Below are 18,377 nucleotides of genomic sequence, written 5' to 3' on the forward strand. Positions count from 1 at the left end.
ATAGTGGGGCAGTAGATAGACGTCCAATCAGGTTGCTTTTCTTGTGAATTTAAATGATTTCATTATTTATTTCAGCAAGTTGCTTCCTGGTTTTTAGCCAATCACAGATAGATGCAGACAAACAACCAATCACGTACATGTACAAATTAGTGTTCAGTCCCCCTACTGTGCATGTTTTTTTACGACCTGGAAGGAAAACGCAGGATTGCACGTTGATCAGTACTACATTTAACAAGTTTAGTTTGTTGAATCTCCTCACCTGGTCCCTGAAGTCAGCTGGGATAGGCCCCAGCACCCCTGCGACCCTTGTGAGGATAAGCGGTACAGAAAATGAATGATTGAATGAATACTTGCGCCCTCTCCTCTATAAAACTCAAACTTGCACTTGTGGTTGGAGTGATTGTAAAGTGAGTTTGATGAGATGTATCTAATATTTATTATATGTGAAATCTATTTATAGACAAGTGCTGAGTTATAATAAGAAACTTGGTTCCTCCTCCTCAGGTATTTGGACTTTCCTTCCTTGTGACATCACCAATACCTTGCCAAAGGATCTGATCCAAGTATGTATAAAATATATCATTGGCTGCTATTGACATTGATGGAAGTCCAATCCATTAATACTAGGATGGTTGCCAGCATCAATAAATGTTGACATTTTTTTATTGAATTAATTAAGCTATCTCAAACTTGCTCCCCAGGGGTCAACATTATGTAAAGTTGCTCGCATGTGTTTTGCATTCAGCAATAAAAAACAACATTCCAATAACTTTTATATTGAAGGAAACAATAAATTTAAGAATTAATACAAGGGTTTTTTTAACAAATGTAATTTTAAATGAAAATTAAAGAATCTCAACAAATATATATACTTTTGATAAAAAAAATAAAACCTAACAACGTAAGTCTAAACTAAAATTAATTTTAATCTACATTCCTTGATTAAATGAGTAATAAGGTCGTTTCAATTCCTTTAATAATACAACCAGTGGACTTTGAGAGCCAGTTTTTCGAGTGATGGATTCATTTGACGATGTAATGATAACCCTTGTGACCGGAATTTTGAGGAAGTGAGAAGTCACATGTCAGCCAGCGACTGTGAATACACCGCAAAAGCAGGTTAAGCTTGATTCATCACCTGAGGCTTGTGTCGCATGTTTTGTCCTGACGTTATGAGTTTGAACTCCGACCACTAATGCAATCCGCTCAGGCGATGCACGTCTACCTATTTTCACCTTTGTCAAGTAAACATCTGTCACTTAAATGTGATGCTCACTAGCTGAATTGAAATAATAGACCTTCACGGTGATAAATCTCTCAATTTCTTTCCGGTTTCTTCAGTTCTTTTCAGAAAAATTCAGTATTGCGGAGGAGTGTCCTTCTTTTAATTGTCACCTCGTATCCGTTTGCTGGCCTTATTTATTTGCGTGGCAGGTGCTTAGCAACCACGTGTACTAAAACAAGTAAAGGCAGTGAATACTGGTATAGTCAATACAATACATTAACAATTATCCATTAATTTATTCCTGTCAACTCCAGACGTGAGGATGCTACAGTTAAAGTTAAGTTAAAGTGAAATTAAGATGAATAAAGAGTTGAATTGGGAAGTAAGTAATCTAATGTAAAGACTGACAACCTTGTCAAATGTGAAGTAATCTAAAGAAAAATGACTGCATGTAATGAGCTTTTTAAAACAGCCTGTCTTTTCAGTGTTAGGATTCTGTAAACTGTCAATTTCTAGTGTTATTGCTAATGTATTTAGCATGTTTTCTCTGCAAATTGCACATACTTTTTCTTCAGCAGACCTTGTAAAATTTGAACAAAGTAATGGTCACTTCTCACCTGAACTTTGTCATATGTAGGCATGTATGTTACCTGTAATTTTGTTTGTGTGACACTCAACATCTACTTTGTTGACCCATTGCCGAAGTATGTTTTAATATGGAGTCACTCATTAACAAAGTTAACTTTTCCAACATGCGCTGGGAGTGTCAGTAGGCTCGTCGGGGTTGGAATGTGAGACGCTTGTCACCTTCCATTTACGCACACACATTGCTACCATTAAGAAATAATGCAGTCGCCATCAATGATTCATTGCTTACAACAGCTGCCACATGCCGTCCATTTCAACTTGATCGGGTGTTAAAATAAGTCTTGACATATGAAATAACAATGACAAAATAACAATGCATTTCACCATTGACCGTACTAGACGACCAATTACTTTTGACTGGCAGCCTTTCCAGTAAAAATGAATTTGACGTCTAGCTCCGTCAATGGTAGCCAAAGACTTCGATGCTTGCCCTATTGTTATTGTTTTGGACAATTTGTCAGTCAACACATTCACTAAATGACTACCAAAACAGTTGTCGACTCTTTTGATAATGGATGCGCTGTCGATGATTCAATTCATCATTGCAGGCCTAGTCGTGTTTATAAAGAAAATGGGTTAAGCACATTTTTCCAGTTTTTTTTATTCTACTTTACGCATTTGGATTATTTACATCATCAAGAAAATATCAAAACTTGGAGACAGACATGACCCAAATAAACATACAATGATTTTTCAATGCATATTCGATACTCGATTATAGTTACACTTGATTGTCTGCTATGCTGTCAAGGTTATTCTTTCCTATGACATGAGCCCAGAGATGAGCTGTCACCTGTCCCAAGCTGAATGGGAGGTGGTCCCGGAATGGCCCGCCCTCTCCGAGTCCCGCTCTCGGAGCACTCTCGGGCAGGTGAAATGCGGTCCGACAGGTCGGATGGGAGCTCAGACGCAAAGAGAGTCAGGCGGACGTTCGTGCCATACGGCGGGAATCCGACTATGACCCGGCCGCGTTGATGCTGAACCCGAGCGGAGAGACTGGATGCGAGAGGAATTTCCCTATGGTGCCTCTGAGAGTTGGAGCGCAACTCAGGAAGGAGCAGTGAGAGGAAGAGCGGGAGGAGGGTCCATTGGACAGAGGGGGGAGTCGGGGGGCTCTACCGTGCCGTGGAGTGGACGCCAGCGGAGACATGCTTCACTACGGGCCCGGGCGAGGCTTTTCCAGCACCACCACGACAACCACCGTCGACTCTTCGGATGCCACGGGCGAGGTAAGACAATTGTGACGTGGACGTCTACTCATTCCATGACTACTTTTCCTTTTCTTCTTCTTCTTCTTCTCTTGAGTCCACTTGTCTAACGTTGCAATGTTTTCAGTCCCGCCTCAAGCTGTATGTTTTTCTTGACAATGTGCTCCCAACAGGATGTGGATAAGAGAGGAAGGTGACGGCAACAGGCGTCCAATCTAATTCGACTGGGAGGGCGAGTAGCAAATATTTGCTGCCAGATTTCCCAGTCAAAATAGATGCCTAGTGTCACCAAAGGCACTCAAGCTCAGCATTTAAAGCCAGCCAGTTCTCCCTGTTTAGATCACTTGGACCTTTGTCACTGTCAATAGCTGACAATAGGTTAAATATTGTGAAAATAACAAATAAAAAGTCTACTTGAAAAAACGGGCGGCCTGGTGAATGAGTGGTCAGTGCATTGGCCTGGTAGTGCGGAGTCCTGGGTTCAAATCCAGGTTGGTCCACCTGTGTGGAGTTTGCATGTTCTCCCTGGGCCTGTGTGGGTTTTCTCTGGGTATTCCGGTTTCCTCCCACATTCCAAAGACATGCATGGTAGGCTGATTGGACGCTCTAAATTGCCCCTAGGTATGAGTGTGAGCGTGAATGGTTGTTGTTTGTCTCCTTGTGCCCTGTGACTGGGAGACCCCCGCCTCTGGCCCAAATTCAGCTATTATTTAAAATGTTGTAGCAACAAGGTTGCATTTTATATATAACACGTACACATAGCTCATATTTATTTTATTTTTTTATATCCATATAATCAAACTACACAATGTACAACAACAACAAAAATATTTTCTACAGTAGACTAACATTTTTTGGCTGAATATGTACTCAATATTTATGTATTTGTTCATAATAAAATACCATATTTATTCATTTATATTAGACATCAAATATTTTTAGAAATGTATGACATATACATTTTCTATTTCATTGTTAGGATATTTATTAGTATTACATTTTAATATTATTTCAAGTGTATTTTGTTTATCACTTTTATTCATACCATTGCTCGGAATATACTCGTCATCTTAATTGGACCAGAGAAATAAAATATTATGTTCTGCATTATAAAACTGTCACATTTGTGTAAAATCCACAAATGTTTGTTAAGGAGAAATGAGAAATGGAATTTGTTACTTTTATTTTGTAACATTTTTATCTGCCATGCAAAGCTGAAAAGATGACTACTGTTCTAAATCCTGTATTTTTTTGTCTTGTTTTTCCTTAGAGGGCATTCAGGCGCTTAAGGTTGACTCTTCATACGGGAGATGATGCCAGCAAAACCCACAATCCATCTCATTCAGATAAGGTACGATATTTTTCCCTTTTTTTTTAGTATACGAGGCTGTAATTCCATACTTTTAGAGAGTGCATCTTGTCCGGACTGAAAAGACTTCTTAAAAAACACCCTCAAGATGTCTGCTGCTCTCAGTTACGCAATCATGACGGAAGGGCGTGTGCTTTCGTGCATACATGTGTTTCACATTCAACCAGAGTACAATGTACGCTCCATTGTTGCCATATTGGATTAAGTAGCCATCATGGACATGATTTGAATTGACATTCATTCGATGAGTAGAGTAAAACCTTGTTAGTGATTCCTCTGAAACATCCCTTGAATAATCTTGTTCAAATAAATTGAAATAATTTGTTTTTTATGATGTAAAATACTGGAGAGAAAAAAAATGAAAGCCAGTATTTCCAGATAGTGGCAGCCCTTAGAGCGGGCATTTGATCTATTCCAGTCCTATTTTAGCTAATCAAATATGAATCTCTCAGTTGGCACGTCACTTATTTTGGTTTAAACATTTTATTCTCCATTAAAAGTTTGCCATTCACATGCAAAAATACTTTAAAAAGTAGCTTTCACATGTTAGTCATTTAAACTTGGTGTTGCATTTCAACTTTAAATTTGAAAACTAGAGAAGTGTTTCACCTGAGGCGCCAAATTCAAAACAGCACCATATTTCAGGCCTCTGTGACCTTTGCCCCTTTTCCCTCATCACATGAACCACCCAGAAAATGTTAGTTGAAAGAGCTAATCCATCATTAGGTTATTGTGAAATTCCTTTTTCCTAACCTTCATGACCTTAAACCCCAAATCTTTAATAATCTCTTCATTTTCAAACAAATCCAAATACTTATAAAAGGTCTTCTTAAAAAAAAAAAGCACACTTAAATGCGACTTTAGGATGCACACCTTGAAGTCAAAGTTTCTGAGGTAATAGTTTACTCATAAAACACTGATAATAAAAACCTCAAAACTGAGCAGCTGACGTATTTAATTAAGCTTTAAGTACATTGAACTCATTGGCAGTGATAGAAGCTCTATTTAAAAATGACCTTTTTTTAATTGATGACATTGTAGTAGTAACTTTGGCATATCGCTACTGAGTCACACCACTGAAACTAACAAAGTAAATCATCAACCTTTCTACTGTTGTAACTGCTCTAGCATTATTCCATAAAGTTACTCGATAGATGTTAATAAATAGGGATAGATTTGTTTAAATTTAGAGCAAAAGAATGAACAAGTTGCGAAGTAAGGGCTCTTAGCGCCCAATTAATTTCTAGTGGGCCGCTGCATACAAGCAAATGCGAATGACAACATTGTGTACACGCTGAAGGCATGGCAGAGTTTTGGGAGTATTTGCCAAGGGTGACGGCGCCTTTGTTTGGCCTGAGAATGACCAAGTGAGACGTCGTGTCGTCTACTCGGCACCCCAAGGGTGACGTGGCCGCGTTTCGTGCGACCTTTGACCATGGGGGACTCTGGTATCGGGCTTGTTGTCGCTCACGTTTTGATAATGCGCTCTTATCTGTGAGGTGTGGTGAGTGTTGGAATAGAGGACGTTCTTCCAGCACAGCGGGAGGCGGGGAGCACGATTACTGCCTGGGGTGATGTGTACCAATGCCTGGAGAGACAGACATCAAGCTTGGTGTCTTCTGTGACTTCACCACATCAAAGTTTGTAGCTGTTGTTGGTGTATTGATCACAACATTTTTAGGGGATCAGAATCAGCTTAATAAGAGGGGTTTTTAAAAATGTGTTTATTTTTCATTTTTTTACGATACAAAATGATGCATACATACACACATTTTATTACCACAAATCGTCTATTCTGACTAAGCCACTCTGAGAGCTTTTTGTGTTCTTTGCGATAAAGTCATATGATACAGAAGAACCTTTTTGAGCCCTTAATAACAAAGTTAAGTGCTTTACTATTGCACCATTGTGTACTTAATCCAAAGAACTGCACTTAAGTTGTTTGTACACGTCATTATAGACATTGTGAAAACTTCCCTAAGACAGGAAAAAACACTTATTTGTTAAGGCAGATTATTATTATTATTTTTTAACGGGAATCTCATTGGGATAAGATTTTGCAGTTTGGTACCTTTGCGACTTTCTCAGGAGTAAAATCAAGTGTTGGAAGAATGAATAGGGATAGAAATGTCTGACTTTTGTCCCTTGGACAACACTAGTGTCTTTGTTCTGGTTCTTCTCATTCTTTATCTGCGCTTCATGTGAAGACTGACGCCTCGCTTGACGGACGCCAGCTCTGGAATGTTGAGCGAAATGGATGTTTGTTGGCAGGGAGTTGGCACCAAAAACCCTTTTTTTTGTCTCAGAACTTCAATCCATCATGATTGAATGCTAATATTGTTGATCTCCCTGCAGGACACCTGTAGGAAGCGGAATGGCATCGTTCAAAGAGAGAGGCCGGCTGGCAGCGAGTCACCCAAACCGGTCAGTGACGTTGCACAAATCATGAACTACATTCCCACAAAAAGAAAAAAACATGAAGTGAAATCGAATTTAGTTTTGTAGCTGTTCATCCTACTACTGGAGGCCCAACAAGTAGAAAGGGTGGCAGCTCATGTTCTGGGTTGCTGAAACTTGACTCCCCTCAATTCTGCGTTTTTCTTTTTTTTTATATATGTCCGCTCAAAACTTCCTGTTTCCATTGTTTAAAAAAAAAAACCCAGCGGTGCAGATATTTGATGTTTTACACACGTTTATCTACGTGCAACACAAAACATTCCTGAATCAGTGAGCGTTTATATGGTATTCTTGGTGTTTTAGTTCAAGGTCAATTCAGTAGTGGGCTCTTTGTCTTCACTAGATCTGGTATTTGGTTTTTTTTCCACACTATTGTCGTACCACTAGACGATTCTGAATAGGAGTAGGAAACCTTTGGTATATTTGTAAAGCCACTACATGTTAGTCGTCAGTCTTTCTGCAAATTCTATACTACTGAAGTTTTGGATAACAAGCAGAATTGTATGAAGTCACTTAGTGCTGGCTGATTTTGAAACAGGGATACAGGCCATTTTATGTCATGGTAATGATATGGCATGATTTAGTCTATTTTTGATGACTGGATGAAAAAACCCACATCCACATTTTTTGGTGATATCGTTGTTATTGTTTTGTCTTTATTTGACAAAAAATGTGATAAACTTCATAAAATCATTTTGATCTTCTCTTTTTTAGTTAAAAAATGTCGATATAAAAATAAACAAAACCTTAAAACAAATTGAGAATTATTCACTAAATTGCCTTTGTTGGTTGGTCAGCTTCCACAAGTCACTTTTTGGACATTTGCAGGTCGATTCCTATTCATTTTGTGTCACTGTCCATTTTGACATTGGGTCACTCTTCCTGTTGGTTTCGCTACATTCCAGTCACTTCCTCTTGCTTTTAATTGTAATTACTACAAGTTTTAACATATTGGCTGCCATTGAAAGCAGTAAAAAAGAAAATCCATTTTAACTGGGAGAGCTGGTATTGAATGATCACAGCAGCCAATGTGTATATTTATGAAATATAGAATTAAAGCGTTTAGAGGAGTTGGAAGGTTGCTGATCTCCTTCCTTAGTGTCTAAAAAAACTGCCAATTAATTAAATGTGTTCTAGAAGAGCAAAAAAAATTACCATTGGGAAAAAAAAACCAATAAAACGTGTTTTACATGTGTCAAAAATGATCTTACTGTAAAGGTAAAAGAAACAAACACTCACACAAACACACACACGCATACATTCACACAGAGCTGAAGGAAACCTGAGCTGTCCTTTTCTTGTCTCCCTCAGCACCTGGGTGACCTGACCAATGGGCAGCCCGAGTCGTCGTCGTCGTCGCAGCAGCATGGCGGGCCTAAAATGTACGGCGTAGTGCAGCGGAGCAACCCTGATCGACAAGGGGAAGTGATGGCGCGAGAGTGGACCGTCACTCACCTTCACGATGAAATGAAGTATATCAAGGAGGTGAGCAGGCAAAAACAGTGTTTTCTGCCATCCGCTTCCGGTTTTGTTTGTCCGACAGCCACGTCTTGTCCATTTATGTTTATACAGGTGAGAGATTCGCTGGAGAAGGTTAGAGAGCGCATGTACGGGCAGTTTGGAGGCGTGCAGGAATCTGTTCAAAAGCTCTCGCAGGAAATTAAGGTGCGTGAGATCGCTGCATCCTACCAAAACACAATCATGATTGAATGTTTTTTTCATATCGGTGAAGGAAAAGGTACAATGTGACAAAAAATATGATTTAGAAAAAGATTTCCATGAATTGAAATCAGTGAAAACCGTAAAGAAAACAATAATACTAAGCCAAACTGCACATTCCAAAAAAACTTAATTTTGCCCATTTTATCGAGTTATTTTTTTCTTATGCTATTTTTTGAGAGTTTTATTATTATTGTTATATTATATATTGTAATCTGCACCTGAAAAATAATCCCACTTATGAAAAACGAATTATAAAACAAATAAAAACTTAACTGAAATGTACTCGTTTTATAAACACGAATGCAGTTTTTCTTCTTTTAATGGTATTTATCAATAATTCATATATTATTTTGTAAATATTTTACAGTTCTCGTTTTTCTCCTTTAATTTGTTTTTGTAAATGATAACGTTGACTACAATACTGTGACTACTACTTTTGCCCAATGTGAATCCTTCAGTAAATACTTGTCAATTTGTGTATTCTGTATTTTTACTTATTTTTTTTTTTTTTCCAGACTGCCAACTCTCACCGCAGGAGTTTGGAGTCAGAAGTGAGGGTCCGCACAGCCGCCATGGAAAGATTTGATGCAATGAACAGCTCCCTTATCTCCTCCAACATCAACCTGCAGGTATCAAACAAAGACCACCTCACATATTTCACCCTATTTTCTCACATATATGAGTTCTTGGCTGAAAACCAATTGTGTTGCCTTTTCAGAAATCCCTTCTGGAAAACTGTCAGAGTCGAGTGGACACCAGGGAAGAGTTGAAAAGTTTGCGCGACACTTGCGAGAAAACTCAAGTCCAGCTCAGAGACAAAGAGCGAGAACTGGCAGCCGCACATGCTGAAAACCAGACGCTCCGCCTTGAGGTGGGTTTTTTTGCGCCTTGTGCTTTTGTCACAGCGAGCATACAGGCCACGTGACTGGGAAGTACACATTTGTGGATACCGTTGTCAGCCGTGGCCCGTGAAACTAGTCAATCTGCTCCGAAACTGTCCGATAGGAGAAGTTGAACGAGTCATGCCAGTTTGTGTGAGAAAAGAAGAGCGTGAACACACAATCGGATTGTTTACATGCGTCTCAACTGGCTTGACATGCTACATTCTAAAATGGATCCAAGTATTTGTGACAAAGCACATGGTAAAACTTGAGAAGTTAGTTCACTTTGGGAAAACCGATTGTTACAATTAGTTGTTGTTTAATACAGTAACTCAATCCATTAAGTCATTACAGCTAACTTACATATAGGTTTAATTTATACAATGGATTTAGACCATACTTCAACTCAAATCAAAGACAAACTCTGCTTGCCAAAAGAAATACTCGGTAACAATATGTCGCAACATATAAGTGTTTAATTGTATCATTCTATTATTTCTACAGCAATTTCAAGCAAAAGGTCAAATTTCCCAGTGTTTGTCTTTGATTTGTGTTGAACTATGTTCCAAATAACTTCCTCTTTAGTCCATTCTGGGCTTTTTTTTACTCACTTTTCCTTCCCTTTAATGAATGACTTGCCGTCTGAAGCACTCAACGTCATCACCGGCGACATTTTATTCTTTGGCTTTTCAGGTGGAGTGTACGCGGGAGGCCAACAGTAAAGCACTCTTGGAGCTCTCCAAGACCCTTGAAAAGGACTACCAGGAAAAGCTACAGGAAGAGCAAAGGAAACACAGGGAGGAGATTGAAATACTCCAGGTTTGCGCTATTTACTTTTTTATCCATGTGATACATTCAAACAAATGCCAGGAAAAATGTTTCATCTTTTGTTTTGTTTCAATGTATTTGCTTACACAGGCCCAACTGGATGAATACATCAGACGATTGGAAGAAGCTGAGATGAATCTCAGGATCGCAAAGGCCAAAATCGCTGAGCAGGATCTGAGGATCGGTGAACTCGAGCGCCTGCTTGACTGCATGGGAACGGTAACCACTGCCAGATAGAAACAAAAATCAAAAACAACATCATTAGAAACCACAAAATAACACACGAATGATTTGGAGTATGTGAACAATTCAACAGGAAAAGAATCATCTCCACCAGAAATTGCAGGAATGTGAACGACGTCTTCGCTTGCTGGAGAGGAACGACACGACAGACGGCCAAGTGGCCAAAAGGTGTACGATAACAGTCTGAAATAGGGAAGACGGTGTTTAGATGTTTAGTAAACACTGCGTATGGGTAAGGGGCGACATGGAGGGTGGCGCTAACCATGAATGCTGGTGGTCCGCAGGTCTTTGGAGCTGCAAAGTGAAGCCGGAGATCTAAGAGAGAGGATCAAACACTTGAACGACATGGTCTTCTGCCAACAGCGAAAGGTCAAAGCAATGATTGAAGAGGTGAGCAATGAGGAGGTTATAAAAACGTGTTTTTTTCCAAAAGGGAAATTTTTTGACAATGATGTATTTACATTCTACATATGGCTGTAAGGAACATGCAGGATTTTTATTTATACTATTATACTAGTTTTCTCAATACTTTTGGGATTTTTATTCTATAGGTTTAATAAAGGAGAAGAGCCTTTTTTTAAAATATTTTTTCATTCATTGTTTTGTAAAACAAGAATAATTGCATTCATTTTAATTAATTTAGTTGTTTTTGTTAACTTATTAATTTATTTTGTCTTAAAAGAAAGGGAATAAATAAATACATTAATTAATTAAAGGAAAATTCTGTAAATATTCTTTTTTTTTCAGTTCAAAGAGAAAACATTTATTAATTTTTATTCGTTCATTGTTTACATACTTAATCCAAAAAAATGAATTGCAAATATCTTTTTTATTTTTTAAGATAGAGCTCCAGGATTATATGAGTTTGACACAAATAGTCACCAATTTTCAAAAATGCCCCCACTCCTAAATTTTGTCTTTACTTCTCTGAAGGTTCAAACACTCCGAGCTCAAGTTGCCGAGAAGGACATGTTCATCTCGGAGCTACTGGACCGAATCGCTATTGTGGAATGCGAGGTAAGATTCTGTGTGTCCTATAACTCTCTACATAAGCGTGTGTTTGTGTGTGTGTGTGTTCAAAAACGGGCTTGGGCCGGTGTCTTTGGTGCTCTGCGCTAATTCGTCTGAACTTGGAGCAATTGGAGGCCGCCGGCATTTGGTGAATGCGTGCTTTGCATGAAGATGACGGCCCTGTTTCCTCTTTTCCTTTTCCTAGAATAATGAATTAGAAGACAAGCTCAAGTATTTTATGTCCACACAGAGTAGTGAAGAAGAGGATTTGGACTTTGGGAAGACAGGGCCGCTCTGCAGTACTCTCTCAAGGTAAGGCGGAGCCTTTTCTTCCGGGGGGGCGTGGCCTCAACCCCATGACCTTCCTTGTTTAACATGCAACTGTTCAAAACAGAGTTGATGAAGTACCAGGGCATGAGGATGAATCTTCTATTCTGCATGAAGCATCTCATCTCCATCCTATCCAACCGCTGTTTGTCATACCGCCTCCCCCCCAAATTCGACCTCCGCCTCCCCCAGAGCCCCCCTTACCTTACTCGTACGCTTCGATAGCTCCCGAAAGTTCTTTTTCACTGGCTCAACATCCGCTGCCCCCACTGCCTTCCTCCCCCAACCCCCCTCCATCACCTCCATCTTCACCCATAACACCGCCCGCCTCCTCTCCCGCTCCCTCTCCCACGCAATCTTCGGGCCTTCCCCCTCCACGCCATCCTTCCCCTTACTTAACGATGGCTCAACCCAGGACGTTCAGGTATAACAACCTTCCTTCCAGCAGGCTGGAGTCCAGTTTACTTCGCTTCACTCCCGTGGAGTACAGCCGCTTCCTGGAGGACAACCCCACGCCGCAGATTGAGACGTACTCCGCCCGAACGGCGTCCGAATTCCAAAGTTACGAGAGCTTGCCGAGCGACGAAGCGGACGCGGGTACCGAATCGCCGACGCCGTATAATCAATGCCAAGGTTCTGCCGTGTCCGGTAAAGAAAGACCGAGGCTCGCCTACCTTGATTCGCCGTTCTTGAAATTAATGGAAATAACAGCAAATATCAAAGTAGAGTGATTGGAGAGCAGGTAACTTTTTTAGGGATGCTGGAATGTGAAATACCTTTCCAAAGTGTAATGTAGGACTATATATTTTTTAAACCAGTTTTAGCTCCACCAAGCACTTGAAAAATGTTGATAAAACTTATTAAAACACTCCTAAAGTATTTCTCAGTTGCATTGTGGTGCTCAAGACAGGGTGGCCATTTCCACAACACCAAAAAGGATATAAAATATTAAAATCCTGACATTCAACTGTTCAATTTTCATATAGAAAATGATCCCATATTAACAATGTAGGGCTTACAGTCATTCTAAAATACTTATAAGGCAATTTAATTGTCTTGAACTAACCTACTTTATTCATTATGAGACACTTTATCTATGACATACTGTAACATGATGAACGTCTATGTGTACGTGGATAGGAATGATATTTTGGACAGATATTTGTTCACAAATGAAGGACTTTCTTGCATAAATCAGGATGTATGGCCTCCCTAATTGTGACCCACACACTGTAAATTTAAGTTTACTTTGAATGTCTCCTTTTTCTTCATGTATGTCCTCATTTCTTGGTTCCACTTTGTAAAAATATGAATTTAGTTGCTGGTTGCACAAAGTACTAAAATAAGCTTGCATACATCAGGTGTTTATAGCCTCATTTTATAAGTCATATTTTGTAAATAATTGATTGGAAGTAACGTTTTGCTTGTTTAAAATAAATGCTTCTAACACTACTCAATTGCAACATAATGGAAAACTGATGGCTTTTTTAATGTGTATTTTCTTACAAAGCTATACTTGTTGAATATGCATTTTCTTTATTTGTTTTAAATTGTACAAAATATTTATTTACAGTGACGTGCCTTTGGGTGGTGGGAGAAATGCATATAAAGAATGATATACATGTTGTCATGTAATTCTCAGATGAAATTGCGGGTAGTAATCATCAATTATTATCTGATGTCTTTGCTGCCACAAATAAAATTAAAATGCAAGCTGTCAAACATTTGAAAAAATAAGGTAAAATACCTCAATATTTATTTTTTCTCCAAGTTTTAGAAATCTTGCTTGGCCTTTGATACCGTTTTTTTCAAGGCACACAAAAATAAAACAAACCAAACAAAGCACGTGGGCAGCAGACGGCGCTAGAGGGCACTTCCGAATTGCAGTTGGCTTTTCCACCCAAGAAGAAGAACCCTACTTGTAGTGTTTTCCTTCTGATGCTTCGTTGGAACTGAACATGTCGTTTCTTACATTGTCTTGATCTCATCTACGCTGAAATCTGAAATGTAAAGACCATTGTTTATTGGACGGTCCAGTGTTTTCCCCGCTGTCTGCGATCGGCGTCTAGCTAAAGCTTCGTGAGCCAAGCGTGATGTCCGATCGTCAGGGACAGGTGGGAGACTTGAACAAGCACAGCAGAGTACAACTCCAAGAACTCCTACTGCGACAGAACAACATACTCGCAAACAAGTAAGAATTCACCGATCGACCTAACACTCATGATGAACGCCCGATCGGATGTTCCGTGTACATAAAAATGTATGAATATACTCGTACATTGTTGGCGTTATCTCGTGGCCACACGTAATCAACACAGCTGCCCCCTGATACAGTTGAACTATACTTAAAAATAAGAGCGATCGGGTGGTTTTTAACCAGATCCATTTTTTGGAATGAATTTTAAAATTCCTTTTTGTTGTTTTCTGCAGGAATTTACTAGTGGCCCTGCCTGATAAGGGGAAAAAATTAAGGGACTTTGCGGAGAAGATCCGCCTTGCCATTGAATGCTGTGATGAGGAGGAGAGGAAGCAGAGTTTGGCTGAAGCGGCCAGCGCGGAATTTCAGTCCAAGTACCGGCAAGCCTTCGCCGGGAATCGGCAACAGACGGATGACTCGCCTGTCTGCATTCACGGCGAGGAGGATGACATTGCTGAAACCATGGAGACGGCCGCCGTCGGGGTCTCTCCCAACGCTGTCGAGGCGAAAGAGGTCGAACTCACGGAGGCCTTGCAACGAGTCACAATCTCCGGCCTCCAAGACGAGGGCGCCGTTGGAGTCGCTGCAACAGACAATTATTTTCTCAAGCAGCAGACGACAAAGAAGCCGCATGTTGTAACCGTCTTGGAACGAACAGAGAACACGAACATGCTCGAAAGGCAAAAATTCAAACCAAACCAGTAAGTAGGACAGAGCTATCCTCGTCAGATTTGAATGTCGGCCGCTTAAATTGCTAATGCTTTTGTGATTTTTTTTTTCTTTTAGGCTGACGAACAGAAGCGTCAATACTCCGTCGAGTTCCTCATCCCAAGGCTCGTCTCCGCTCTCGGCGCAGGCTCGGAGGGAGCGAGAGCGAAAGCACTTGGACGACATCACGGCCGCCAAGCTGCCTCCGCTCCACCACGCGCCGGCGCAGTTGCTCACGCTGCAGGAGTCTGCCGACCTACTCAGAGTACAAACCAAGAGGCACCAGGTTCGTCCAATTTTACGCGCACCGTGCACATTTTACACTATATTCTTGTATATATTGTCCACATTGAAAGAAATCTATTTCTCGACTAGCATGAGAGTAAGTTGGACATTTTTGGCTAAACGAGATCTAAATACAAACCTCTGATTAAAACTACATTTATTTGATGTATGTACGGTTTAACCACTTACTGTACATCTGTAAAGGTACATCTAATTAAAAATTAATGCGGTCAATTTACGGAAATTTATATTAAGCTTATGTAGGGTGAGTTTGAGTTTATTTTTGCTCATTAGAAGAAAAAAAATCATGTGATGTTCAAAATATTAATTGATAACTGTTATTTTATCTATTTAATTAAATGAGTACAAATAGAAATCACTCATTACTCATAGTACTCATTACTCATTTTCTGTCATAAGCAAGAAACCATCCATTTAAATTGGGCGACACTGACTATGAATGCTTATGTTTCACTGCCATTGACGGAGCTAGACGTCCAAATAATTTTTACTGTTAGAGACATGCAATGAATGATTGCTGCCAACCCTCCTTGTCCAATATCCTAAACCTCTAGCGCCCTCCATGGCAGCTAATGTGTTTAATTACTGCCCAAAAAAGGTGAAACACTTGAAGGTAGACTTCAATGTGATTATCCAGCATCATTTCCATGGTATTGAACCATTTAGCTTCTTCCAATTAAATGAATGTACTCCTCAACCCTGGTACCAACTCAGGACTTGCGTTTTAAATTTTTTCATCATCATTTTTCCTGAATTTTGGAACAATGAAGACAGCGTATTTCATATTTTTTTTGTTCAAATGCGTACCTAAATATGGAATGTACATATTCATTGTACAATCGCATATCATTCAAATAGTACTTTTTTGAAGTTGATGAGAAGTACATCTCGGATCAGTAGCAAGATGTCATATTCTTGCAAAAACTCCAGGTGGCAGCATTCATCTTGTGTCCAAAGAAAGCAGCGTGCTAACAAAGTAGTTGTCCTGAATGCTGGAAACCAGTTGAGCTTAATAGAAAGTCCACCATAGACTCGATCCGCGATTCCAAAACTCGCTTTTCGAGTCTAGTCATGTGTTGTGGTTCACGATAGGAGCTGCAGGCCAAGATGGCCGCACAGAAACTTTCCGAGGGATTGAAGATGTCCATGGGGAGTTACGTCCACGACAATGGTCCTATGGCGGCCTACAGAGAGGTTCATGATGAAGGTTTGCAGCCCTCCTCAGAAGAAGACTAAATGAGACTTTTTACTCCAAGGATATTTATGAGAAGATACTTTGAAGTCTTAGATGTGGCCGATGGACTTTTGCACGTACAATGAAAGAAACTTGGTCCAAATGGGTGATACATTTTGAATAAATATTTTTTGGAATAAAAATGGCTTTTGTTTTGTCTTCCAACATACATCTTTTTCCCTTATGTCATTCTGAAAACAAACTCAAGAAATGATTAGTACTGTTATTTTCCCATTTTTATTTTTTGTTGTTTTAGAAAAATGTTAACCGTGGGTGTCCAAACCGGGAGGCCAGGGTTTTCTTGAATAGTCAATTGCTTTTGTGTGAAAATAGGAAAACTGTCTTTTTGAAAGACCCATTTGTTCTCTTTTAAGTTTGTTTCTCGGCTGTTTGCGAGAGAACACACTTTTTGTTCTGATTTGATTTTTCAAATATCATTTTATTATGTTTACTGGCTGCAAATATTCGGATTGGAATGAGCCTGCGGGGCGGACGAGGGCGCTGCTTGTCTAACTTCACGTGAAGCGTTATCACGCAGAGATCAGTGGCACGCTCGATCATGCTAATCCAGAAGGGAGTGCAATATTGAAACATCTGGACCGCATTTGAACGCTGTTGTTGCTGGCTACATCGCCCGCGGTGGGCGGGCAAGCAGCTCAGTCAATAGCATCGCCGCTTGGCTAATATTTTGGGAGATAAGATGTGCCAGCAACAGCCGGTACCTTTCCCATCATCCCTCATCCGCCACTCACGTTAATTCAAACAACCTGATGCGGAGACGGGGGATCACGCGGGTCAGAGTGACGTCCTCAGATGCCCCTTGATAACCTACCTTGCTGAAATCATCCTCCAGAGTGGTCAGCGTAGATGACGTTTAATAACAAACCGGCGCTGCAGACGAGCCGCGTTGTGCTGGAATTAATCACAGTCCACCTCGGTGACTGTTCCCAATTATGGGGCACTTTTTGGTCGCTGAGGAGGAACCATTCACACGCTTTCTCGCAAAGCTTTTGCATTGTCCACTGATGAGGTTGTTTATACTTGTACTCGGGTCTCCGGGCGGGGCCCCCTTGCCTCTCGTCCGTAAGATCCCTGCGAAGTAGTCTGCAAGTGATTTGCTCCGGCTCTCACGTCCGAAATTACACGTCATGCGGGAATTGAAATAATTTGATGTTTTGGAGCGGGAAGCGGAATGTGCTCGCTCTTAAATGAGTTGTAAAGTATGATGTATGCATCGTGCGGGCCGGGCCTTCGGCACGGCGATTGGGTTTTTTTCTGCCAGCTTGCCCACTCTGAGCTCATACTTTTTCCACTTGTCTTTCACATTTTTGAGGGCACAAGTAGATGAAATAATATCACGCACGGCAGCTGTTCGTTGATGAGATTCCAGCATCTTGTAGTTGAGATTTTTGGATGAGAGTTGTGTAGTCGTTCATACTGCAAAGACATCCAACTTGCAGTGGGAAGGTAATGCTTCCTGGAGGCCACATTGGAAATATATTTCCATTTATTTACATATATATTCATACATAAAGGTTCATTGCGTTTCTATTGTCGTTTTGCAAGTTAATGCACAGAAATGGCTTTTGCCAATGTGTTTTTCTAAGAAAATGTACTTTCCTCTAGTTAACTCACTGACAAAAGGTCAGAATTTTTTTGTTTAGTTATCGTTAACTCCAGTGTTGAGTGAAATACTCTCCAGTTCGGACTTGAGAAAGATGGTTATTAAAGATAGTTTGATAGGTAGTTTTAAGTTAGTAGTTATCGGGAATCTGCAACATTCGCTATGGTTAAAGGTCAAGGCTGAAAAAAATATATTACTATGTTATGCTAAGTTAGAATAACGTACGTTTGTTCCCATACGTTGAAAAATGTTCTCGGGTAGGCGGGACGTGCTTTTAAATTTGAATTCAAAAGAGCGTGTACTTGAACAGATGTTAAGTTACGTCGTTTTTTGGGGGGGTTCAAAACGCTACCCACCAGCATTGGGACAAATGTGTCCGTCATCTCAAA

The 18,377-nt window shown here is 40.1% G+C and overlaps 2 protein-coding genes across 7 annotated transcripts; both read left to right on the plus strand.

The window, feature by feature from the left end:
- The first annotated feature begins 202 nt into the window (after positions 1 to 202).
- Positions 203 to 13,371, plus strand: myzap (myocardial zonula adherens protein). 6 transcript variants are annotated; one of them, XM_077713741.1, is made up of 16 exons: positions 203 to 407; positions 505 to 563; positions 2,625 to 3,102; positions 4,352 to 4,432; positions 6,806 to 6,874; positions 8,219 to 8,392; positions 8,480 to 8,572; positions 9,145 to 9,258; positions 9,348 to 9,500; positions 10,204 to 10,329; positions 10,429 to 10,557; positions 10,655 to 10,749; positions 10,866 to 10,971; positions 11,515 to 11,598; positions 11,843 to 11,904; positions 11,987 to 13,371. In XM_077713741.1, exons 3-16 carry the CDS (start codon positions 3,022 to 3,024, stop codon positions 12,648 to 12,650), a joined length of 2,031 nt encoding a protein of 676 aa, XP_077569867.1. In that variant the 5' UTR covers positions 203 to 407; positions 505 to 563; positions 2,625 to 3,021; the 3' UTR covers positions 12,651 to 13,371. The 6 variants fall into 6 exon arrangements, with proteins under 6 accessions (XP_077569867.1, XP_077569864.1, XP_077569868.1 ...); XM_077713738.1 differs by having other exon boundaries at positions 205 to 407; positions 11,798 to 11,904; XM_077713742.1 differs by having other exon boundaries at positions 205 to 407; positions 11,798 to 11,904; positions 12,365 to 13,371.
- A 414-nt stretch (positions 13,372 to 13,785) lies between these two features.
- polr2m (RNA polymerase II subunit M) lies at positions 13,786 to 16,501 on the plus strand. Its single transcript, XM_077713744.1, has 4 exons — positions 13,786 to 14,110; positions 14,350 to 14,817; positions 14,903 to 15,110; positions 16,223 to 16,501. Exons 1-4 carry the CDS (start codon positions 14,013 to 14,015, stop codon positions 16,364 to 16,366), a joined length of 918 nt encoding a protein of 305 aa, XP_077569870.1. The 5' UTR covers positions 13,786 to 14,012; the 3' UTR covers positions 16,367 to 16,501.
- The last annotated feature ends 1,876 nt before the right edge of the window (positions 16,502 to 18,377 follow it).

This window comes from Stigmatopora nigra, chromosome 3 (assembly GCF_051989575.1).
Source record: "Stigmatopora nigra isolate UIUO_SnigA chromosome 3, RoL_Snig_1.1, whole genome shotgun sequence".
NCBI lineage: Eukaryota > Metazoa > Chordata > Actinopteri > Syngnathiformes > Syngnathidae > Stigmatopora > Stigmatopora nigra.